The sequence below is a fragment of the Danio rerio genome, chromosome 4, assembly GCF_052040795.2.
Source record: "Danio rerio strain M-AB ecotype USA chromosome 4, GRCz13ab, whole genome shotgun sequence".
Lineage (NCBI taxonomy): Eukaryota > Metazoa > Chordata > Actinopteri > Cypriniformes > Danionidae > Danio > Danio rerio.
The window spans coordinates 56,035,738-56,062,868 of NC_141024.2; the positions used below are offsets into that span (position 1 = coordinate 56,035,738).

A 27,131-nucleotide genomic window follows, 5' to 3' on the forward strand; every position below is an offset into this window, starting at 1 on the left:
GCCAAATTATACAACTTTCCCGCATACGCCTATATGGGCTGCCATTCAAATCCGGCGGAAGAAACGGAAGAAGAAGAAGAAGAAGAATAATAATAAATATAGCTGCAAGCAGCAATTAAGGGGCCAAGCACTTTTGACCAAAAGGTGGCGCTGCTCCAGAAGTTTTTAAGGACTTCAGGGCATGGGGTTGAAGATGCATACCCCATGTATTGTAATGATATGTGAATGTGTTGGTAAAATATAGCATTTTTGGCCAAAAATCGAAATGGGCGACGCCCAAAATCGCTGACCTGTGAAAATCAGACATCATTCGACTCGGCATGCTCTGCCGGATGTAATGAGACCAGTTTCATGAGTTTCGGACGAAAGGTTGAGACGTTATAAGCCAAACAGCAAGTTTTTAGTATCTCCGGACCACTACGGGGCAGTGCGCCCAAACTCCACAATTAACCTTAGACCCTAGTTGTCATAACACACACCAAGTTTGGTGTTAATCGGTGAATGCGTTACAGAGATATGACCTCAAGTCCATTTTCGCAAGTTCTACGTTAAATTAGTTCGCAAGTTAAACGAAAACGGTTGGTCTAATCAACTTGAATTCCATAACTTTTGGTTGGCATGGTCTGTAGATCATGTGATTCAATTTTGGTGAAAATCGGAGACACGGCCTAGGACGAGTTCGATCAAATAGGTTTTTCGAAAAATTTAAAATAGCGCGAAAAAAGTCATGACGGAAAATGACGTCATAGGGTGGGTTTGAATCGGACTGAGCCAAGGAATCAGAGGAAAAAAGAATTTTGATTGTAGCCCATTCGGTTCAAAAGTTATGATGATAAACATACCTGAAAGTTTGGACAAGTGGTGGCGCTAGAGAGTTTGATTTTGAGACTTCATAATTGGCCTGATTAATGTTAATACTGGCCTCTATCATTGTGCCAAATTATACAACTTTCCAGCATACGCCTATATGGGCTGCCATTCAAATCCGGCGGAAGAAACGGAAGAAGAAGAAGAAGAAGAAGAAGAATAATAATAATAATAATAATAATAATAATAATAAGAACACTAACGAAAGCAATAGGTGCCTACGCACCTACGGTGCTTGGCCCCTAATAATAATAAATATAGCTGCAAGCAGCAATTAAGGGGCCAAGCACTTTTGCCCAAAAGGTGGCGCTGTTCCTGAAGTTTTTGAGTACTTTCAGGGCATGGGGTTGAAGATGCATACCATGTTTTGTAATGATATGTGAATGTGTTGGTAAAATATAGCATTTTTGGCCAAAAATCGAAATGGGCGACGCCCAAAATGGCTGACCTGTGAAAATCAGACATCATTCGACTCGGCATGCACTGCCGGATGTAATGAGACCAGTTTCATGAGTTTCGGACGAATGGTTGAGACGTTATAAGCTAAAAAGCAAGTTTTTTGTATCTCCGGACCACTAGGGGGCAGTGCGCCGAAACTCCGCAATTAAACTTAGACCCTAGTTGTCATAACACACACCAAGTTTGGTGTGAATCGGTGAATGCGTTACAGAGATATCGCCTCAAGTCCATTTTCGCAAGTTCTACGTTAAATTAGTTTGTAAGTTAAACAAAAACGGTTGGTCTAATCAACTTGAATTCCATAACTTTTGGTTGGCATGGTCTGTAGATCAAGTGATTCAATTTTGGTGAAAATCGGAGACACGGCCTAGGACGAGTTCGATCAAATAGGTTTTTCGAAAAATTTAAAATAGCGCGAAAAAAGTCATGACGGAAAATGACGTCATAGGGTGGGTTTGAATCGGACTGAGCCAAGGAATCAGACGAAAAAAAAATTTTGATTGTAGCCCTTTCGGTTCAAAAGTTATGATGATAAACATACGTGTAAGTTTGGACAAGTGGTGGCGCTAGAGAGTTTGATTTTGAGACTTCATAATTGGCCTGATTAATGTTAATACTGGCCTCTATCATTGTGCCAAATTATACAACTTTCCCGCATACGCCTATATGGGCTGCCATTCAAATCCGGCGGAAGAAACGGAAGAAGAAGAAGAATAATAATAATAAATATAGCTGCAAGCAGCAATTAAGGGGCCAAGCACTATTGGCCATAAGGTGGCGCTGCTCCAGACGTTTTTGAGTACTTTCAGGGCATGGGGTTGAAGATGCATACCATGTTTTGTAATGATATGTGAATGTGTTGGTAAAATATAGCATTTTTGGCCAAAAATCGAAATGGGCGACGCCCAAAATGGCTGACCTGTGAAAATCAGACATCATTCGACTCGGCATGCTCTGCCGGATGTAATGAGACTAGTTTCATGAGTTTCGGACGAAAGGTTGAGACGTTATAAGCCAAAAAGCAAGTTTTTAGTATCTCCGGACCACTAGGGGGCAGTGCGCCGAAACTCCGCAATTACCCTTAGACCCTAGTTGTCATAACACACACCAAGTTTGGTGCGAATCGGTGAATGCATTACAGATATATCGCCTCAAGTCCATTTTCGCAAGTTCTACGTTAAATTAGTTCATAAGTTAAACGAAAACGGTTGGTCTAATCAACTTGAATTCCATAACTTTTGGTTGGCATGGTCTGTAGATCATGTGATTCAATTTTGGTGAAAATCGGAGAAACGGCCTAGGACGAGTTCGATCAAATAGGTTTTTCGAAAAATTTAAAATAGCGCGAAAAAAGTCATGACGGAAAATGACGTCATAGGGTGGGATTGAATCGGACTGAGCCAAGGAGTCAGAGGAAAAAAGAATTTTGATTGTAGCCCATTCGGTTCAAAAGTTATGATGATAAACATACGTGAAAGTTTAGACAAGTGGTGGCGCTAGAGAGTTTGATTTTGAGACTTCATAATTGGCCTGATTAATGTTAATACTGGCCTCTATCATTGTGCCAAATTATACAACTTTCCCGCATACGCCTATATGGGCTGCCATTCAAATCCGGCGGAAGAAACGGAAGAAGAAGAAGAAGAAGAATAATAATAATAATAATAATAATAATAAGAACACTAACGAAAGCAATAGGTGCCTACGCACCTACGGTGCTTGGCCCCTAATAATAATAAGAACACTAACGAAAGCAATAGGTGCCTACGCACCTACGGTGCTTGGCCCCTAATAAATATAGCTGCAAGCAGCAATTAAGGGGCCAAGCACTATTGGCCATAAGGTGGCGCTGTTCCAGACGTTTTTGAGTACTTTCAGGGCATGGGGTTGAAGATGCATACCATGTTTTGTAATGATATGTGAATGTGTTGGTAAAATATAGCATTTTTGGGCAAAAATCGAAATGGGCGACGCCCAAAATGGCTGACCTGTGAAAATCAGACATCATTCGACTCGGCATGCTCTGCCGGATGTAATGAGACCAGTTTCATGAGTTTCGGACGAAAGGTTGAGACGTTATAAGCCAAAAAGCAAGTTTTTAGTATCTCCGGACCACTAGGGGGCAGTGCGCCGAAACTCCGCAATTAACCTTAGACCCTAGTTGTCATAACACACACCAAGTTTGGTGTGAATCGGTGAATGCGTTACAGAGATATCGCCTCAAGTCCATTTTTGCAAGTTCTACGTTAAATTAGTTCGCAAGTTAAACAAAAACGGTTGGTGTAATCAACTTGAATTCCATAACTTTTGGTTGGCATGGTCTGTACATCATGTGATTCAATTTTGGTGAAAATCGGAGACACGGCCTAGGACGAGTTCGATCAAATAGGTTTTTCGAAAAATTTAAAATAGCGCGAAAAAATTCATGACGGAAAATGACGTCATAGGGTGCGTTTGAATCGGACTGAGCCAAGGAATCAGAGGAAAAAAGAATTTTTATTGTAGCCCATTCGGTTCAAAAGTTATGATGATAAACATAAGTGAAAGTTTGGACAAGTGGTGGCGCTAGAGAGTTTGATTTTGAGACTTCATAATTGGCCTGATTAATGTTAATACTGGCCTCTATCATTGTGCCAAATTATACAACTTTCCCGCATACGCCTATATGGGCTGCCATTCAAATCCGGCGGAAGAAACGGAAGAAGAAGAAGAAGAAGAAGAATAATAATAATAAATATAGCTGCAAGCAGCAATTAAGGGGCCAAGCACTATTGGCCATAAGGTGGCGCTGCTCCAGACGTTTTTGAGTACTTTCAGGGCATGGGGTTGAAGATGCATATCATGTTTTGTAATGATATGTGAATGTGTTGGTAAAATATAGCATTTTTGGCCAAAAATCGAAATGGGCGACGCCCAAAATGGCTGACCTGTGAAAATCAGACATCATTCGACTCGGCATGCTCTGCCGGATGTAATTAGACCAGTTTCATGAGTTTCGGACGAAAGGTTGAGACGTTATAAGCCAAAAAGCAAGTTTTTAGTATCTCCGGACCACTAGGGGGCAGTGCGCCGAAACTCCGCAATTAACCTTAGACCCTAGTTGTCATAACACACACCAAGTTTGGTGTGAATCGGTGAATGCGTTACGGAGATATCGCCTCAAGTCCATTTTCGCAAGTTCTTCGTTAAATTAGTTCGCAAGTTAAACGAAAACGGTTGGTCTAATCAACTTGAATTCCATAACTTTTGGTTGGCATGGTCTGTAGATCATGTGATTCAATTTTGGTGAAAATCGGAGACACGGCCTAGGACGAGTTCGATCAAATAGGTTTTTCGAAAAATGTAAAATAGCGCGAAAAAATTCATGACGGAAAATGACGTCATAGGGTGCGTTTGAATCGGACTGAGCCAAGGAATCAGAGGAAAAAAAGAATTTTGATTGTAGCCCATTCGGTTCAAAAGTTATCACGATAAACATAAGTGAAAGTTTGGACAAGTGGTGGCGCTAGAGAGTTTGATTTTGAGACTTCATAATTGGCCTGATTAATGTTAATACTGGCCTCTATCATTGTGCCAAATTATACAACTTTCCCGCATACGCCTATATGGGCTGCCATTCAAATCCGGCGGAAGAAACGGAAGAAGAAGAAGAAGAATAATAATAATAATAATAATAAATATAGCTGCAAGCAGCAATTAAGGGGCCAAGCACTATTGGCCATAAGGTGGCGCTGCTCCAGACGTTTTTGAGTACTTTCAGGGCATGGGGTTGAAGATGCATACAATGTTTTGTAATGATATGTGAATGTGTTGGTAAAATATAGCATTTTTGGCCAAAAATCGAAATGGGCGACGCCCAAAATGGCTGACCTGTAAAAATCAGACATCATTCGACTCGGCATGCTCTGCCGGATGTAATGAGATCAGTTTCATGAGTTTCGGACGAAAGGTTGAGACGTTATAAGCCAAAAAGCAAGTTTTTAGTATCTCCGGACCACTAGGGGGCAGTGCGCCGAAACTCCGCAATTAACCTTAGACCCTAGTTGTCATAACACACACCAAGTTTGGTGTGAATCGGTGAATGCGTTACAGAGATATCGCCTCAAGTCCATTTGCGCAAGTTCTACGTTAAATTAGTTCGCAAGTTTAACGAAAACGGTTGGTCTAATCAACTTGAATTCCATAACTTTTGGTTGGCATGGTCTGTAGATCATGTGATTCAATTTTGGTGAAAATCGGAGACACGGCCTAGGACGAGTTCGATCAAATAGGTTTTTCGAAAAATTTAAAATAGCGCGAAAAAATTCATGACGGAAAATGACGTCATAGGGTGCGTTTGAATCGGACTGAGCCAAGGAATCAGAGGAAAAAAGAATTTTGATTGTAGCCCATTCGGTTCAAAAGTTATGATGATAAACATACGTGAAAGTTTGGACAAGTGGTGGCGCTAGAGAGTTTGATTTTGAGACTTCATAATTGGCCTGATTAATGTTAATACTGGCCTCTATCATTGTGCCAAATTATACAACTTTCCCGCATACGCCTATATGGGCTGCCATTCAAATCCGGCGGAAGAAACGGAAGAAGAAGAAGAAGAAGAAGAAGAAGAAGAAGAATAATAATAAATATAGCTGCAAGCAGCAATTAAGGGGCCAAGCACTATTGGCCATAAGGTGGCGCTGCTCCAGACGTTTTTGAGTACTTTCAGGGCATGGGGTTGAAGATGCATACCATGTTTTGTAATGATATGTGAATGTGTTGGTAAAATATAGCATTTTTGGCCAAAAATCGAAATGGGCGACGCCTAAAATGGCTGACCTGTGAAAATCAGACATCATTCGACTCGACATGCTCTGCCGGATGTAATGAGACCAGTTTCATGAGTTTCGGACGAAAGGTTGAGACGTTATAAGCCAAAAAGCAAGTTTTTAGTATCTCCGGACCACTAGGGGGCAGTGCGCCGAAACTCCGCAATTAACCTTAGACCCTAGTTGTCATAACACACACCAAGTTTGGTGTGAATCGGTGAAAGCGTTACAGAGATATCGCCTCAAGTCCATTTTCGCAAGTTCTACGTTAAATTAGTTCGCAAGTTAAACAAAAACGGTTGGTTTAATCAACTTGAATTCCATAACTTTTGGTTGGCATGGTCTGTAGATCATGTGATTACATTTTGGTGAAAATCGGAGACACGGCGTAGGACGAGTTTGATCAAATAGGTTTTTCGAAAAATTTAAAATAGCGCGAAAAAATTCATGACGGAAAATGACGTCATAGGGTGCGTTTGAATCGGACTGAGCCAAGGAATCAGAGGAAAAAAGAATTTTGATTGTAGCCCATTCGGTTCAAAAGTTATGATGATAAACATATGTGAAAGTTTGGACAAGTGGTGGCGCTAGAGAGTTTGATTTTGAGACTTCATAATTGGCCTGATTAATGTTAATACTGGCCTCTATCATTGTGCCAAATTATACAACTTTCCCGCATACGCCTATATGGGCTGCCATTCAAATCCGGCGGAAGAAACGGAAGAAGAAGAAGAAGAAGAATAATAATAATAATAAATATAGCTGCAAGCAGCAATTAAGGGGCCAAGCACTATTGGCCATAAGGTGGCGCTGCTCCAGACGTTTTTGAGTACTTTCAGGGCATGGGGTTGAAGATGCATACCATGTTTTGTAATGATATGTGAATGTGTTGGTAAAATATAGCATTTTTGGGCAAAAATCGAAATGGGCGACGCCCAAAATGGCTGACCTGTGAAAATCAGACATCGTTCGACTCGGCATGCTCTGCCGAATGTAATGAGACCAGTTTCATGAGTTTCGGACGAAAGGTTGAGACGTTATAAGCCAAAAAGCAAGTTTTTAGTATCTCCGGACCACTAGGGGGCAGTGCGCCGAAACTCCGCAATTAACCTTAGACCCTAGTTGTCATAACACACACCAAGTTTGGTGTGAATCGGTGAATGCGTTACAGAGATATCGCCTCAAGTCCATTTTCGCAAGTTCTACGTTAAATTAGTTCGCAAGTTAAACGAAAACGGTTGGTCTAATCAACTTGAATTCCATAACTTTTGGTTGGCATGGTCTGTAGATCATGTGATTCAATTTTGGTGAAAATCGGAGACACGGCCTAGGACGAGTTCGATCAAATAGGTTTTGCGAAAAATTGAAAATAGCGCGAAAAAAGTCATGACGGAAAATGACGTCATAGGGTGCGTTTGAATTGGACTGAGCCAAGGAATCAGAGGAAAAAAGAATTTTGACTGTAGCCCATTCGGTTCAAAAGTTATAATGATAAACATACGTGAAAGTTTGGACAAGTGGTGGCGCTAGAGAGTTTGATTTTGAGACTTCATAATTGGCCTGATTAATGTTTATACTGGCCTCTATCATTGTGCCAAATTATACAACTTTCCCGCATACGCCTATATGGGCTGCCATTCAAATCCGGCGGAAGAAACGGAAGAAGAAGAATAATAATAATAATAATAATAATAATAATAATAAATATAGCTGCAAGCAGCAATTAAGGGGCCAAGCACTATTGGCCATAAGGTGGCGCTGCTTCAGACGTTTTTGAGTACTTTCAGGGCATGGGGTTAGAGATGCATACCATGTTTTGTAATGATATGTGAATGTGTTGGTAAAATATAGCATTTTTGGCCAAAAATCGAAATGGGCGACGCCCAAAATGGCTGACCTGTGAAATCAGACATCATTCGACTCGGCATGCTCTGCCGGATGTAATGAGACCAGTTTCATGAGTCTCGGACGAAAGGTTGAGACGTTATAAGCCAAAAAGCAAGTTTTTAGTATCTCCGGACCACTAGGGGGCAGTGCGCCGAAACTCCACAATTAACCTTAGACCCTAGTTGTCATAACATATACCAAGTTTGGTGTGAATCGGTGAATGCGTTAGGGAGATATCGCCTCAAGTCCATTTTCGCAAGTTCTACGTTAAATTAGTTCGCAAGTTAAACGAAAACGGTTGGTCTAATCAACTTGAATTCCATAACTTTTGGTTGGCATGGTCTGTAGATCATGTGATTCAATTTTGGTGAAAATCAGAGACACGGCCTAGGACGAGTTCGATCAAATAGGTTTTTCGAAAAATTTAAAATAGCGCGAAAAAATTCATGACGGAGAATGACGTCATAGGGTGGGTTTGAATCGGACTGAGCCAAGGAATCAGAGGAAAATAGAATTTTGATTGTAGCCCATTCGGTTCAAAAGTTATCATGATAAACATACGTGAAAGTTTGGACAAGTGGTGGCGCTAGAGAGTTTGATTTTGAGACTTCATATTTGGCCTGATTAATGTTAATACTGGCCTCTATCATTGTGCCAAATTATACAACTTTCCCGCATACGCCTATATGGGCTGCCATTCAAATCCGGCGGAAGAAACGGAAGAAGAAGAAGAAGAAGAAGAATAATAATAATAATAATAATAATAATAAGAACACTAACGAAAGCAATAGGTGCCTACGCACCTACGGTGCTTGGCCCCTAATAAGAACACTAACGAAAGCAATAGGTGCCTACGCACCTACGGTGCTTGGCCCCTAAATATAGCTGCAAGCAGCAATTAAGGGGCCAAGCACTATTGGCCATAAGGTGGCGCTGCTCCAGACGTTTTTGAGTACTTTCAGGGCATGGGGTTGAAGATGCATACCATGTTTTGTAATGATATGTGAATGTGTTGGTAAAATATAGCATTTTTGGCCAAAAATCGAAATGGGCGACGCCCAAAATGGCTGACCTGTGAAAATCAGACATCATTCGACTCGGCATGCTCTGCCGGATATAATGAGACCAGTTTCATGAGTTTCGGACGAAAGGTTGAGACGTTATAAGCCAAAAAGCAAGTTTTTAGTATCTCCGGACCAGTAGGGGGCAGTGCGCCGAAACTCCGCAATTATTCTTAGACCCTAGTTGTCATAACACACACCAAGTTTGGTGTGAATCGGTGAATGCGTTACGGAGATATCGCCTCAAGTCCATTTTCGCAAGTTCTACGTTAAATTAGTTCGTAAGTTAAACAAAAACGGTTGGTCTTAACAACTTGGATTCCATAACTTTTGGTTGGCATGGTCTGTAGATCATGTGATTCAATTTGGGTGATAATCGGAGAAACGACCTAGGACGAGTTCGATCAAATAGGTTTTTCGAATAATTTAAAATAACGCGAAAAAATTCATGACGGAAAATGACGTCATAGGGTGCGTTTGAATCGGACTGATCCAAGGAATCAGTGGGAAAAAGAATTTTGATTGTAGCCCATTTGGTTCAAAAGTTATCATGATAAACATACATGAACATTTGGACAAGTGGTGGCGCTAGAGAGTTTGATTTTGAGACTTCATATTTGGTATGATTAATGTTAATACTGTCCTCTATCATTGTGCCAGATGCTTACCATGTTTTGTAATGATATGTGAATATGTTGGTAAAATATAGCATTTTTGGCCAAAAATCGAAATGGGCGACGCCCAAAATGGCTGACCTGTGAAAATCAGACATCATTCGACTTGACATGCTCTGCCGGATGTAATGAGACCAGTTTTATGAGTTTCGGACGAAAGGTTGAGATGTTATAAGCCAAAAAGCAAGTTTTTTGTATCTCCGGACCACTAGGGGGCAGTGTGCCGAAACTCCGCAATTAACCTTAGACCCTAGTTGTCATAACACACACCAAGTTTGGTGTGAATCGGTGAATGCATTACAGAGATATCGCCTCAAGTCCATTTTCGCAAGTTCTTCATTAAATTAGTTCGCAAGTTAAACAAAAACGGTTGGTCTAATCAACTTGAATTCCATAACTTTTGGTTGGCATGGTCTGTAGATCATGTGATTCAATTTTGGTGAAAATCGGAGACACGGCCTAGGACGAGTTCGAACAAATAGGTTTTTCGAAAAATTTAAAATAGCGCGAAAAAAGTCATGACGGAAAATGACGTCATAGGGTGGGTTTGAATCGGACTGAGCCAAGGAATCAGAGGAAAAAAGAATTTTGATTGTAGCCCATTCGGTTCAAAAGTTATGATGATAAACATACGTGAAAGTTTGGACAAGTGGTGGCGCTAGAGAGTTTGATTTTGAGACTTCATAATTGGCCTGATTAATGTTAATACTGGCCTCTATCATTGTGCCAAATTATACAACTTTCCCGCATACGCCTATATGGGCTGCCATTCAAATCCGGCGGAAGAAACGGAAGAAGAAGAAGAATAATAATAATAATAATAATAATAATAATAATAATAAGAACACTAACGAAAGCAATAGGTGCCTACGCACCTACGGTGCTTGGCCCCTAATAATAAGAACACTAACGAAAGCAATAGGTGCCTACGCACCTACGGTGCTTGGCCCCTAATAATAATAATAAGAACACTAACGAAAGCAATAGGTGCCTACGCACCTACGGTGCTTGGCCCCTAAATATAGCTGCAAGCAGCAATTAAGGGGCCAAGCACTATTGGCCATAAGGTGGCGCTGCTCCAGACGTTTTTGAGTACTTTCAGGGCATGGGGTTGAAGATGCATACCATGTTTTGTAATGATATGTGAATGTGTTGGTAAAATATAGCATTTTTGGCCAAAAATCGAAATGGGCGACGCCCAAAATGGCTGACCTGTGAAAATCAGACATCATTCGACTCGGCATGCTCTGCCGGATGTAATGAGACCAGTTTCATGAGTTTCGGACAAAAGGTTGAGACGTTATAAGCCAAAAAGCAAGTTTTTAGTATCTCCGGACCCCTAGGGGGCAGTGCGCCGAAACTCCGCAATTAACCTTAGACCCTAGTTGTCATAACACCCACCAAGTTTGGTGTGAATCAGTAAATGTGTTACAGAGATATCGCCTCAAGTCCATTTTTGCAAGTTCTACGTTAAATTAGTTCGCAAGTTAAACGAAAACTGTTGGTCTAATCTACTTGAATTCCATAACTTTTGGTTGGCATGGTCTGTAGATCATGTGATTTAATTTTGGTGAAAATCGGAGACACGGCCTAGGACGAGTTTGATCAAATAGGTTTTTCGAAAAATTTAAAATAGCGCGAAAAAATTCATGACGGAAAATGACGTCATAGGGTGGGTTTGAATCGGACTGAGCCAAGGAATCAGAGGAAAAAAGAATTTTGATTGTAGCCCATTCGGTTCAAAAGTTATGATGAGAAACATACGTGAAAGTTTGGACAAGTGGTGGCGCTAGAGAGTTTGATTTTGAGACTTCATAATTGGCCTGATTAATGTTAATACTGGCCTCTATCATTGTGCCAAATTATACAACTTTCCCGCATACGCCTATATGGGCTGCCATTCAAATCCGGCGGAAGAAACGGAAGAAGAAGAAGAAGAAGAAGAATAATAATAATAAATATAGCTGCAAGCAGCAATTAAGGGGCCAAGCACTATTGGCCATAAGGTGGCGCTGCTCCAGACGTTTTTGAGTACTTTCAGGGCATGGGGTTGAAGATGCATACCATGTTTTGTAATGATATGTGAATGTGTTGGTAAAATATTGCATTTTTGGCCAAAAATCGAAATGGGCGACGCCCAAAATGGCTGACCTGTGAAAATCAGACATCATTCGACTCGGCATGCTCTGCCGGATGTAATGAGACCAGTTTCATGAGTTTCGGACGAAAGGTTGAGACGTTATAAGCCAAAAAGCAAGTTTTTTGTATCTCCGGACCACTAGAGGGCAGTGCGCCGAAACGCCGCAATTAACCTTAGACCCTAGTTGTCATAACACACACCAAGTTTGGTGTGAATTGGTGAATGCGTTACGGAGATATCGTCTCAAGTCCATTTTTGCAAGTTCTACGTTAAATTTGATTGCAAGTTAAACGAAAACGGTTGGTCAAATCAACTTGAATTCCATAACTTTTGGTTGGCATGGTCTGTAGATCATGTGATTCAATTTGGGTGATAATCGGAGAAACGGCCTAGGACGAGTTCGATCAAATAGGTTTTTCGAATAATTTGAAATAACGCGTAAAAATTCATGACGGAAAATGACGTCATAGGGTGCGTTTGAATCGGACTGATCCAAGGAATCAGTGGGAAAAAGAATTTTGATTGTAGCCCATTTGGTTCAAAAGTTATGATGATAAACATACATGAACATTTGGACAAGTGGTGGCGCTAGAGAGTTTGATTTTGAGACTTCATATTTGGTATGATTAATGTTAATACTGTCCTCTATCATTGTGCCAGATGCTTACCATGTTTTGTAATGATATGTGAATATGTTGGTAAAATATAGCATTTTTGGCCAAAAATCGAAATGGGCGACGCCCAAAATGGCTGACCTGTGAAAATCAGACATCATTCGACTTGACATGCTCTGCCGGATGTAATGAGACCAGTTTTATGAGTTTCGGACGAAAGGTTGAGATGTTATAAGCCAAAAAGCAAGTTTTTTGTATCTCCGGACCACTAGGGGGCAGTGTGCCGAAACTCCGAAATTAACCTTAGACCCTAGTTGTCATAACACACACCAAGTTTGGTGTGAATCGGTGAATGCGTTACAGAGATATCGCCGTAAGTCCATTTTCGCAAGTTCTTTGTTAAATTAGTTCGCAAGTTAAACAAAAACGGTTGGTCTAATCAACTTGAATTCCATAACTTTTGGTTGGCATGGTCTGTAGATCATGTGATTCAATTTTGGTGAAAATCGGAGACACGGCCTAGGACGAGTTCGATCAAATGGGTTTTTCGAAAAATTTAAAATAGCGCGAAAAAATTCATGACGGAAAATGACGTCATAGGGTGGGTTTGAATCGGACTGAGCCAAGGAATCAGAGGAAAAAAGAATTTTGATTGTAGCCCATTCGGTTCAAAAGTTATGATGATAAACATACGTGAAAGTTTGGACAAGTGGTGGCGCTAGAGAGTTTGATTTTGAGACTTCATATTTGGTATGATTAATGTTAATACTGTCCTCTATCATTGTGCCAAATTATACAACTTTCCCGCATACGCCTATATGGGCTGCCATTCAAATCCGGCGGAAGAAACGGAAGAAGAAGAAGAAGAAGAAGAAGAATAATAATAATAATAATAATAATAATAATAATAAGAACACTAACGAAAGCAATAGGTGCCTACGCACCTACGGTGCTTGGCCCCTAAATATAGCTGCAAGCAGCAATTAAGGGGCCAAGCACTATTGGCCATAAGGTGGCGCTGCTCCAGACGTTTTTGAGTTCTTTCAGGGCATGGGGTTGAAGATGCATACCATGTTTTGTAATAATATGTGAATGTGTTGGTAAAATATTGCATTTTTGGCCAAAAATCGAAATGGGCGACGCCCAAAATGGCTGACCTGTGAAAATCAGACATCATTCGACTCGGCATGCTCTGCCATATGTAATGAGACCAGTTTCATGAGTTTCGGACGAAAGGTTGAGATGTTATAAGCCAAAAAGCAAGTTTTTTGTATCTCTGGACCACTAGGGGGCAGTGCGCTGAAACTCCGCAATTAACCTTAAACCCTAGTTGTCATAACACACACCAAGTTTGGTGTGAATCGGTGAATGCGTTACAGAGATATCGCCTCAAGTCCATTTTTGCAAGTTCTACGTTAAATTAGTTCGCAAGTTAAACGAAAACGATTGGTCTAATCAACTTGAATTCCATAACTTTTGGTTGGCATGGTCTGTAGATCATGTGATTCAATTTTGGTGAAAATCGGAGACACGGCCTAGAACGAGTTCGATCAAATAGGTTTTTCGAAAAATTTAAAATAGCGCGAAAAAATTCATGACGGAAAATGACGTCATAGGGTGGGTTTGAATCGGACTGAGCCAAGGAATCAGAGGAAAAAAGAATTTTGACTGTAGCCCATTCGGTTCAAAAGTTATGATGATAAACATACGTGAAAGTTTGGACAAGTGGTGGCGCTAGAGAGTTTGATTTTGAGACTTCATGTTTGGTCTGATTAATGTTAATACTGGCCTCTATCATTGTGCCAAATTATACAACTTTCCCGCATACGCCTATATGGGCTGCCATTCAAATCCGGCGGAAGAAACGGAAGAAGAAGAAGAAGAAGAAGAAGAATAATAATAATAATAATAATAAGAACACTAACGAAAGCAATAGGTGCCTACGCACCTACGGTGCTTGGCCCCTAATAATAATAATAATAATAATAATAAGAACACTAACGAAAGCAATAGGTGCCTACGCACCTACGGTGCTTGGCCCCTAATAAGAACACTAACGAAAGCAATAGGTGCCTACGCACCTACGGTGCTTGGCCCCTAATAATAAGAACACTAACGAAAGCAATAGGTGCCTACGCACCTACGGTGCTTGGCCCCTAATAATAATAAATGTAGCTGCAAGCAGCAATTAAGGGGCCAAGCACTATTGGCCATAATGTGTCGCTGCTCCAGGTGTTTTTGAGTACTTTCAGGGCATGGGGTTGAAGATGCATACCATGTTTTGTAATGATATGTGAATGTGTTGGTAAAATATAGCATTTTTGGCCAAAAATCAAAATGGGCGACGCCCAAAATGGCTGACCTGTGAAAATCAGACATCATTCGACTCGGCATGCTCTGCCGAATGTAATGAGACCAGTTTCATGAGTTTCGGACGAAAGGTTGAGACGTTATAAGCCAAAAAGCAAGTCTTTAGTATCTCCGGACCACTAGGGGGCAGTGCGCCGAAACTCCGCAATTAACCTCAGACCCTAGTTGTCATAACACACACCAAGTTTGGTGTGAATCGGTGAATGCGTTACAGAGATATTGCCTCAAGTCCATTTTTGCAAGTTCTACGTTAAATTTGATCGCAAGTTAAACGAAAACGGTTGGTCTAATCAACTTGAATTCCATAACTTTTGGTTGGCATGGTCTGTAGATCATGTGATTAAATTTTGGTGAAAATCGGAGAAACGGCCTAGGACGAGTTCGATCAACTAGGTTTTTCGAAAAATTTAAAATAGCGCGAAAAAATTCATGACGGAAAATGACGTCATAGGGTGTGTTTGAATCGGACTGAGCCAAGGAATCAGAGGAAAAAAGAATTTTGATTGTAGCCCATTCGGTTCAAAAGTTATGATGATAAACATACGTGAAAGTTTGGACAAGTGGTGCTTTCGTTAGACTTCATAATTGGCCTGGTTAATGTTAATACTGGCCTCTATCATTGTGCCAAATTATACAACTTTCCCGCATTCGCCTATATGGGCTGCCATTCAAATCCAGCGGAAGAAACGGAAGAATAATAATAATAATAATAATAATTATAATAATAATAATAAGAACACTAACGAAAGCAATAGGTGCCTACGCACCTACGGTGCTTGGCCCCTAATAATAATAATAATAAGAACACTAACGAAAGCAATAGGTGCCTACGCACCTACGGTGCTTGGCCCCTAATAATAAGAACACTAACGAAAGCAATAGGTGCCTACGCACCTACGGTGCTTGGCCCCTAATAATAATAATAAGAACACTAACGAAAGCAATAGGTGCCTACGCACCTACGGTGCTTGGCCCCTAATAATAAGAACACTAACGAAAGCAATAGGTGCCTACGCACCTACAGTGCTTGGCCCCTAATAATAATAATAAGAACACTAACGAAAGCAATAGGTGCCTACGCACCTACGGTGCTTGGCCCCTAATAATAAGAACACTAACGAAAGCAATAGGTGCCTACGCACCTACGGTGCTTGGCCCCTAATAATAATAATAATAAGAACACTAACGAAAGCAATAGGTGCCTACGCACCTACGGTGCTTGGCCCCTAATAATAATAATAAGAACACTAACGAAAGCAATAGGTGCCTACGCACCTACGGTGCTTGGCCCCTAATAATAGGAACGCTAACGAATCCAATAGGTGCCTACGCACCTATGGTGCTTGGCCCCTAATAATAATAGGAACACTAACGGATCCAATAGGTGCCTACGCACCTACGGGGCTTGGCCCCTAATAATAATAGGAACGCTAACGGATCCAATAGGTGCCTACGCACCTACGGTGCTTGGCCCCTAATAATAATAACACTAACGAAAGCAATAGGTGCCTACGCATCTACTGTGCTTGGCCCCTAATAATAATAATAATAATAACGCTAACGGATCCAATAGGTGCCTACGCACCTACGGTGCTTGGCCCCTAATAAGAACACTAACGAAAGCAATAGGTGCCTACGCACCCACGGTGCTTGGCCCCTAATAATAATAGGAACGCTAATGAAAGCAATAGGGGCCTACGCACCTACGGTGCTTGGCCCCTAATAATATTAATATGCACAGTTTTGCTATTACTGATCAGCATAACTGTCACAATTACTAATGGAATACGATCGCTGGTTCTCACTCACAATAACTCATGGACTACAATTTCGCCATTGTTGGACTAAATATTCATACATACACTACGGTCACACTCACACCTGCTTCCTCATCTAGACTGATTGCTCGCACCACCTGAGGATTGTGAGAGACTGATTGCACACCCTACTTAAGCCACACACTCACCTATTCAGGTTGCCGAGTCTTGTTGATCTTTAGATGACATTACAACGCGGTTTCCTTGTCTTGTTTTCCCGTGTTTTGACATAGCCCTGTTTATCCAGTTCTCCCTGTCTGCCACCTGCCTCTGACTATCTGCCTGTTATTCTGACTTCGACTCTGGATTGCCCTCATATATCTGTTTGCCCCTGCATTGACCATTGCTTGCCTGACTACGAATAAACCTGCATTGTGGATCTTACCCCAGTTGTATGTGTCATCCCCCCGTGGTTACAATAACAGAGTAATCACGCTTCATTACCCAACCAATATCAATCAGTGTTAGGAAAAAGTTAAATGTTAATCTAATGTCATTTTAAAAAAGTGTTACTTAGTTACATTTTAAGGCATTAGTGTAGTATGGTGGCCGGGAAGTGCAAAACAACATTACAAAGTTTAAAACACTTTTATAAAGCTCGAGACTAATTTACATTTTGAAAAACATTTTTACCTATCATCAGACACAATTACATAGGAAAAACAATTTTACAAAGGACGAAACAAATTTACATTTTAGAAAACAAATTAACAAGACGCAAAACACTTTTACAAATCCCGAAACAAATTTACAATTACAGATTCCCTGCGGAAAGGGAATGTACCACACCCCGGAAGTGACAATGAATGTACCACACACCGGCAGTGACCCGGAATGTAACACACACACTGGAAAATATCAATGATATCCAGCTCGTGTGTGACTTTGTACACAGGTTTTCACAAGTCTACAACTATAAAAATCATGGTTTGACTAACTGCGATAAAATAAATTAGAGCTATTCTGAGAAAATATCAGCATGAGAGAGTGCATAGAAACATGTAAATGCAAGTACATGGAAACAATTGAAGCACGGCATATGTTGACTGTTAAAGATACCAAAACCGATCTTAACCTGTACACTGGAGTAGCTCAGTTGGATGAGTCGGTTGGTACTCGTGCAGAACCTTTTGACTTGGGTTCGAATCCCGTTGATGACAGGTCAATTACATTTATTTCACTGACACTGACACTAAGTGAATAAGAATCTTTATTCGGTATGGGCATGTTTTGTTGCTGTGAAAAAGTGACGAATCTGCCAATCTGCAAACGTGGATAGTTTGCACATTTGAAAAGGGGTCTCAGTTAACACGGACAACAGTTAAACCATAACACCGGCTTCCTTCAGTTTACTGTTAAGAGTCTTCAAGCAGAGGTTTACACAGTGTAGACTTGACATAATGTTCACGATTACAGCGTACGAGTGGATCTCGTTAAAATATTGAACACATTGATGCAGCATGTCTGGCGCAAGGTCTGGCGTTTCCGTCTGGTCCGCGTCCTTTATAAACTCTAAACACCGACCATACGCAAAGTAAAACCGTGTTAAGCTGCTCATGTGTTTGCCACAAAACGGGCAAAACAACCCTCGACCGCAGTCCATGTTTGGTCACCATAAACTTTGTTTACACCATGTACTCCACAGCGCGAATTTACCGCGCTCACCAGCAACAACAACTTTCCCCCGCGTCACTACCGGTGTGTGGTACATTCTACGTCACTTCCGGGGTGTGGTACATTCCCTTTCCGTAGGGAATTTGTAATTGTAAATTTGTTTCGGGATTTGTAAAAGTGTTTTGCGTCTTGTTAATTTGTTTTCTAAAATGTAAATTTGTTTCTTCTAAAATGTAAATTTGTTCCTTTTAAACTATGTAATGTTGTTTTGCACTTCCCGGCCACTGTAGTGTAGCCAGAAAAATACCTAAAAAGACATAAATTCACAGTTATTACCATGAAAACTGGTTAAATTTTGGCATGGATAGCACACAACTTAATAGGCTATATAACTTTTTTTATAATTGTCATGGGTAAAAACAACGATTTATGTTATCAAAAGTGATTTTTTTTCGTGATACGTCCGGTTGGCTTTTTTTAAAAACGCCATCATAAACCATTAGGCTATTATGCCTACCAGTCATTTTATTTATTTATTTAGCCTATTTTAATAACTTGTTTTCAGGTACAAACATTAGTTTTCAAACTACATTTTCATTTTTAGGGCCATGAGCTACAAGTCAAAACAAAATCGATATGCTTACTTAGAGCTGGGCAATATGGCAAAAAAAAATTATCATGATAATTTTTTTAATATCAGCCGATATTGATATTTATCTTGATAAATGTAAAATCTTTATATCCATCAATTATATACGCAGCTGATTTAACACATTTGTGCAGCTGATTTAACACATTTAGTGAAATTATTTAGCTGTCTAACAATATAAATAATAAAATGACACGTTTACATTTAAGGTTTAGTTATGCTTGCGCTGAGACGCATCCACGCATTACATAATCAAGTTAACCTTACTTATGCGGTCACCCTCTTGACATCCCATATTGCGGGTCGCATAAAACCTTGTTATGTGCATATCTCCGATATATCCGCTCGTGTTTTAACCAACTTTGTCTAACAGACTAGCATGAATAGGTCTATGCAGACTCTCATTTTACAAATCGCACATCACAACGAAAACATGCGGGGAGCCAGCCAGGGAGCCTCTCCATTTACACAGCAAGCTTCTGCACTCCATCCAAGTTTATTCTTCCGAGGTAACCCAAGAAATCTATCAGTGCTGCGAAAAGACTGTCAAGTTTATGCTGCTCAGACCGCGCTTGGTTAATGTATTAAAATGAAACTGAAAATAGTTTGATGGATTGTTTTGGCACTAAAGCATATAGCGGGCTTGTGTTAAAGCGCTTCACCTAAGATGTTGTTTATGCTGTAGATAACTGACCAACAAAATAAACATCAAAATTAAGTTACACATTATACAAAACAAAATTCGTAACGAAAAGATAAATTTTCAAGGAAATATGTTTAAATTTATTTAGTTTGTGTCAACCTTAAACAACTGCGGGTGGATGATGCTTCGCTCTGTGGAAAAAAAAAGCTGTTGCTGTTGTAAACGTCTGTCATATATTTGCTGCATTTTTAATATGTCATTGTTTTAAAGATTATGTCTTGAGCATCTGATTTCTCCTCTGTGATTATGGCCTTTAAATATATAAAGGCTGGTTCTTGTACCGTCGATGAGAGACAAAAGTGGTATTACAGATTTCAAAACAAATATTTTAATATTAAAAAGGAAACGTAAGACTTGACATCAAAAGATCTTATTATTGTCTTAACAAATACCCTTAAATGATGCAGGCTGTAGTTTACAGCAAGCATCAAGTGTTCATTGAGATGTGATTGAGATTGTGTCGTCTGTCATATCTTTCGTCTGTCTTTTCGGGGGGTTTCTCTCGTAAGGCACGGCTTTCGAAAATGATGACATGAGACTCTGCTGGGTAGCCAACACTTGTTTATGTCTGTAATTTCTTAGCATCTTCATAAGGGTGGTCTTGTTTTACATGGTAAAACAGGTCGTGGTGTTGCCTGCTTTTGATGATACGAGTCGTCTGCACAGTTTGCGGTGCACGTTGCTCTGTTTTGTGTTGGATAGCGAAAAACTAAGTAGCTCATAAAGTCTAGTGACGTTTCTTGTCACCGATGTCTGTAACTCTGACCTTTTTTACCTTATTTCTTTCTTACTCCTTTCAGTGCAACTAACACTATATGGCTGTAAACTTGTACGGCGTGCGGCAGTCAGAAGGGCAGGCTGAAAAATGCTTGCCAACGTTACGCATAGTGCGTAAATATTATTGAGCAATTATCGAACTGTCATTATCGTTTTATCGAAAAATTGTATATCGTGATAATTATCGATATCAAATTATCGCCCAGCCCTATGCTTACTGTATTTTAACTGTTAAATAGGCCTCTGCAGTATATTTTCTGGTGTTTAATTTTGCATGAGCAAATAGCAGTATAGCCTAAATTACATAGATTTTTAAAAAAGATTATCATTTAGCCTACATGCAGCGCATGTGAAAGGTTGAGAGGCAAATCCACTTACGCATTATACCTATTTAATTTATAACACTGTAAACCTGACTTCGCAGGCCGAGTTCATAAACTCAAAAGGTGTTTTTTAAGTGTCCTAACTTGACTGCTGCTGCATAATGGGATGTTTCTTTACACAACTGTAAAATTAAGCTTTAGCGATTGGAAAATGAAAGCAGACATTTAAAATGGTTCTGCATTTTATCAATTTTAGCTTAAATTTAATAATATTAATAATGAATATAATAAATTAAAATATAAATAATAGTGTAGATTACTGTGGGACTGTGCAGTGAACTAAACATTTTTATTAGGCTACATGTGCCCTAACTGAAAAACTAATGTGAAATTGACTGGCAGTTGCGTTTCTGCTAAAATTAATTTAACGGCAGATTTTTTTATTTTCCTTTAGAGCTCAAGAGAGTTGTGTTTAAATAATTAGTTAACCAGAACATAAAATTAATTAGGCTGCTTGTCTTCATGTCACCCACTATTCCAGTTTCTCCCATGTGAGTTTAGAGAGCGTTTCCACCGCCATGTGCGCGTTTTAAAGGCTGTAGCCAATATATGGGCACACGCTGACCTGAACCAGACGCTGACCTGGACCAGATCTCTGGACTATAGACCTAGCTTTAGTTTCACACTTTTCATAGTTTAATTGCTATTTCAAATTATAAAATATATATGGTTGAAGGTTATTAATGACAGAAAAAAAATTCAGTTTTGTGTGTACTAAACTGGGCAATGCCCCCTTTTAACCTTTATACTTTTATAAAGAAGCTATGTTCAAGCAGACTGTAATCTGAAAAGCAAAGATACTGTGCAAGCACAGCTACAGGAAAAGAATTTAAAAAAGAATTAAAAGAGCAGCCTTTTATGTAACTTACAGTATGACACGAGGTGTCGGCTTGCAGCGAGTTTTGCTAGTTGACAAAACTGAAGTTGATGTAATATGATTATGATCGTTTGCCTAAGTATGGCTTTAGAAGCAGAAAGGATAGATAATAAGGCAGGGAGATAAGACTTCATAACATTAATTCTCGGCCTTGAGTTAAGTCTAAGATTAACAGATAATACTATAAAACACATGTATATTTTGTCAAAATTAATTGTTTTTCAGTTACATTAAGGATTTATTTCTGTTATTTATTTATATTAATTACAATAACTATTATTATTATTATTGTTATTAGTATTATTATTATTATGTTATTTATAATAACTATAAATATTTTTAATAATTCCAATTCGGGTTTTGTCCATATTTTACCAGAAGTTAGGTATTAACTAGATGTGACCTTCTAGAACCATACTAGACTACTAGACTACCAACTACACTTCTATAAACCAACTATTTAAAAGCTTGAGGGAGGAGGGGGCGTATATGGGGTGATTCGCCCAGGGTGTCATTCAAGCTAGCACCTCCACTGGTTACAAGATCATGTTCTCAAAAGTCTTGTAAACAAATAATTTGTGTGTGTTTTTATGGAGTTATTCAGTGACTTTTATGAATCAAAATGAGTTTTTCCCACCTGGAAGATCCACAGGAGATTGTCTGTAAAACTCTTGTTGCTCCTGTCAGTCTCGTCTCCTGAATCTGCTAACTCGTATTCAACACTGTTAACAAATAAAACTACTGTAATAATACATTTAGAGGTAAACAGATACAGATATAACTATATAAACACATATCAACTATATATAAACAGTCCATGTGTGACCATTAATGTAATTTAAAAAAATACCTTTTGGCAGATGATATTGTTTTCTTACTAAAGTTTAGTGGATTACTCATTGACAGGGTTTCTGCTGTTTTATGTGCCTGGACTTTACTTCCAATCAGCCCATGTGCTCCTGATTGTCTTTTTGTAGCAAAATGAGCTCATGGGGAATTAAGAATAATTGATAATAAGTTATGAATAATTATTTATAATTTCCTATGAGCTCATTTTGCAACAGCTATAACTTTATTCACTCTTCATTGCCTCTTCCTAGCTATACTAATGTGTGTGTGTGTGCGCATGCGTGTGTTTAGTTTAAGGGTGCTTCCACACCTGTGAATTGATTCAGTTGTTCCGAAACAGGGATTACAAATGTTACATTGTTGCTCTTTGCTCTTGGAGCGATTCGCTTTCACACTGCAAAGTTTCTAATCGGACCAAAAGAGCTAAAGCAAGTCACATGCGAGTAAACTCTCCTTACATTGGTCAGAGTGTCAGGGTTTATTTTGCAGCATCCCGCTAAGCTGTCAGGAGAGGTGGTGGTTTGGTGGTGCTTGACATGGTGCGCGTGCGCAAAGTGTTTGAGGAGAGACGCGGTGGGAACAAGTGTGCCGCAAGCCTGCATTTGAGTGAAGGTCTCGGCCGTTAGATCGCCCCCTGGGGGCTGGCTGCAGTACAAGTCATAAAGCCCGCCTCCTCCGTGTTAATGAAGGAGACTTGAGCCCAAATAAAAAAATTAATTACACTTGCAATAAAATGTCCCGAACGATGGTTCTGGTCGATTAAGGCACTGGTTATTGTGCTGAAATAGGTGCAGATCTTCATTTTTGTAAACAGTTTGTTTTTAGCAGTAATTTAATGCTGGGCGTGTCATCGTGATTGACAGCTGTGATTGACAGTTTCTCAAAGCGCGGCGTCTGAGCTTCGGCAGAAGACTGAAGTGTTATTACTCGATTTCTGTGATATTTTACTATGACAAAATGAGTTCAGCAGTAAACTACAGTTTCTGACATACATGATCTGGTGGAACACTGTTTATTCGCTAAGGTCAGAGCTTTATTCGGGCTTTATTAGTTTGCTAATACACGCCTAGCCACCCAGATAGCAAAATACACTGGGGCCAGTTCTTGCCTGCCGGAGACTTACCCCTCAGACTGACTACCTCTGCTGGACCTACTCCGGATGCCTGGACTCACTGCCCGATTCCAGCCTGAGTCAATTGAGCCAGATGCGGCGGCCGAGCGAGCAGGCGCTGCCGCATGCGAGCCGGAATCAGCCCGCGACGCCGCGACTAGGTTATGCGCTGATGCCCGGAGCTGGCGCGATTGAATCTTCATTATATAAAACCCTCACATTTGTTAACGTTATTACACCCATTTTTGTTGATATAACAACAAACGCATGCTACTATGTGAACGCAAAGTGTATCACTGAGTTTAACCTTTGAATAAAGATGCAAACAGCATACAGCAATTATTTAAATAAAGGACAAAATAAATAACAATAAACCTGTATCGACAAGTATTAAATAATAATAATAATAAATACGAAAATGACAATAAAACTGCACAATAAAATAAACCCATTTAAGTACGGGGTATACAGGAGATCGTTAGCAGTAATTCTCTTTGTGTTTAAATAATAATCTCCACATTGATCTCCTGTAAGGTTATTTAAACTTGCTTTATAGGACGTCTCTGCATTTTAAGTTTTGGCATGTTATTAAGTGATCTACTGAATTTGCTGTTATAAATCATTATAACGTTCTTGAAATCGAATCTTATATAACCTAATAGAGCTGTAAATGTTAGATATTATTTATTTACATCATTTACTGTTGGCGTTTTATTTGAACACTCCAGCTAACATTAAAAAGAATGTAAATTCCTCGTTGCCAGATATAATGAAGGCATCGAATAAACCAAATGAAAACGGAGGCAAAAAAATTAAATAAATAAACAATTCAAGCGAAAATGAATAAACAATATACTAGTGATGTTACAGCAGATAGACGTTGTATTAATAGTTCAAAGTTTTTTTTGCACAAATTGACAAATTGCAGGGTTGGGATGTGTAAATATCCTGTTGATATTTAGTAATCTTGCTGTATTTATCTTCTAAACGCACGATTGTTCCCGCATGGTAAATCGTTATGGTGTGTAGGCTATATTTTGGGTTCTGTTGATGGCTAATTAAAAATAAAAACCTTTCTAAAAATGTATGTGTTGTTTATATGTTATTGTTCATATTTTACAAGTGTTATTTCTACCCCTATGAAGATAACAAATACCAACAACAAATATAACAATAAGAGAATATATTATTTGTGCTCATATTCAGGCTAGAGTGTATAAAAGATCGTTTATTTCTGCAGTCCACCATGTATTTCTTTTATTAAAGTTTAACAGCTTACATCACACCGTTTTTAAACCGTATATTATTGTGTTTTTTTAATGTAAGTGCTTCTATTTACATCAGTGAGCGTTTGTTATAGTGCAGACACCGGCAGTCGAGTGAGAAGTTCGGGGGGCGTGGTTGATTTTACATAAAGCGTTTGGTTGGAAGCTCGACTCCGCTCATTATCGCGGCTCCTCCTCTGGCTCCATCAGACAGTCCTTCTGCGCATGTCTGGCTCCAATTTCAGCAGTCTTTTGCGACAGTTTGTGCCCGTCAAGCAGGCGTTTTGCCCTCAAGGCGTTCAATGGCAAAAGGGGCTGTTATTTTGTGCCATATTTTTTACAGTCATTGGGTGGGAAGGGGTGAGAAGGGTGCGCGACGATGCCTATTTGAGGACCAGGAGATCATCACTCGTTTGCGGGCATCTGGAGACTCTCAAAACTTCCTGCCATACTCATAATTCTCTCTTCATATAGCCGTAAGCCTATTACATATCCATAAAACTAAGGTTGGAGGATTCTATCGATTCTGCGATATAAAAAGATTTTTTTTTTCCTAAGAAAGTATCGATTTTTTAGTCGCAAGTATCGATACATACGTACCCTTTAAATCACCATGTTGTTTACCCCCGTTCGCATTGCAGGAAGAGCGATTTGGTCAGCCAGCCACTAGTGTTGCGGTAGAGCAAGTTACCTGTATTAACTTTACAGACGCAGATGTCTACCTCTTCCTGTTTACCAAGGAAAAGCGTAGATATTCAGAGAATGGCGGTGAACATAAATCCAGCACCTGCCTGCTTAAAAGCAGATGTGTGGGAGCACTTTGGTTTTTTTTTAAAAAAAAAGGAAAGCAACGACTTAGATAAAAGCATCGCGCTTTGTACGCTATGTGGCACTAACGTTAAATACGAGCGCACCTAAAACGTTACCACCCGGACAAGTTAATACTTACGGAGGACCCAAAGCAGCAGCGGCCGCTTGACCTAAAACAAACTACGCTGGACATCGATGGCGGTTGTTCCCACAAATTTCCATCTGCCTCACCAAGGTCGCAAAAAATTACAGAATCCATTGCCTACTTTATTTGTCAGGATTTGAGACCGTATTCAGTGTTGGAAAACCCCGACTTTAGGCGCATGGTGAACACGATGGAGCCCCGCTATTCTATTCCAACCTGCGAACACCTCACCAAGGTTTGCATTCCCTGGCTGTACGCTCAGACAAGGGCGTTAAAGCCTCCCTGGCCAGCGTAGAGAGAGTTGCCCAGACGTGCGATGTCTGGACCTCGCGCACAACTGAAGCATATATCACCATATATTGTGAGTTTCTTCAGACGTAGCACCACAGCCAACCACATGCTGAAAGAGAAACAGAGGCTTCTACAACTACCAGAACACAAGTTGACGGATGTAGTTACCAGATTAGTGTGTGGTTACTTTTCAATAGTTTTTGTTTTTTTTTATTAATTATTAATTACATTATTAAATTTGTTTAGTCTTTTATGTAAAGCATCCGTGCTGTCTATAAATAAAATATGCATGCAGCCATCAGAGGTATGGCAATGGTACTTCGAGTTTAAAAGGCAAATCCTACATCATTTTAAAATAGATAAATATTAAATAGTTTTAAAAGCATAATTAAATACTATAATGTTAACAGGTTTAAAGGCATATTTAATAAAGTAATTAAAAGATGTATACAATAAAACTCATGAATTTAATTTCATGTTGACTTAGTCACTTTGGAGTGTGGATGAAGAGGGCACAGCAAATGCTCATGCTGATGATGAGGGGATGGCATCTAAAAAAAGATGATGAAGACGCTGTGGATGAAGGAGAGCAATTCATGGAAGAAGTGAGCAGTCAAGGTCAGTAGTATTACCCATTGTTATCCAGTGCAGCGCACTGTGTTGTCTGAATTTCTGTGTAGGAATTATGGAATGTGCTTAACTAAAAAACATATAAATATAATATATAAATATATGTTTTATTTTTTGTTTGTTTGTTTTTATTGTTTATTTATTTGAAGGTCGGAATCCAAGGCTGTCTTGTCCACTGGCTGCCCTTCTTGGTGAACGATACGGTGGTGGTGCAGCACAAACCAAGAAAAATACTTAAGTGGACGAGGCCAAGGACCAGATGACCCGCTACAAGGAGGCGGACCTCCTGGAAGTGAAAGAAGATCCACTGGTCTGGGGGAAGGAGCACCA

General features: G+C 39.8%; 1 protein-coding gene across 1 annotated transcript in view; it reads right to left on the reverse strand.

Moving 5' to 3' along the window:
- The window catches only part of LOC108183562 (NLR family CARD domain-containing protein 3-like), a 163,471-nt gene that overhangs the window by 109,878 nt on the left and 26,462 nt on the right, over positions 1–27,131 (reverse strand). The window contains exon 7 of the mRNA XM_087248506.1: positions 22,338–22,422. Coding sequence (XP_087104632.1) covers positions 22,338–22,422 — 85 coding nt within the window. The remainder of the gene's footprint in view (positions 1–22,337; positions 22,423–27,131) is intronic.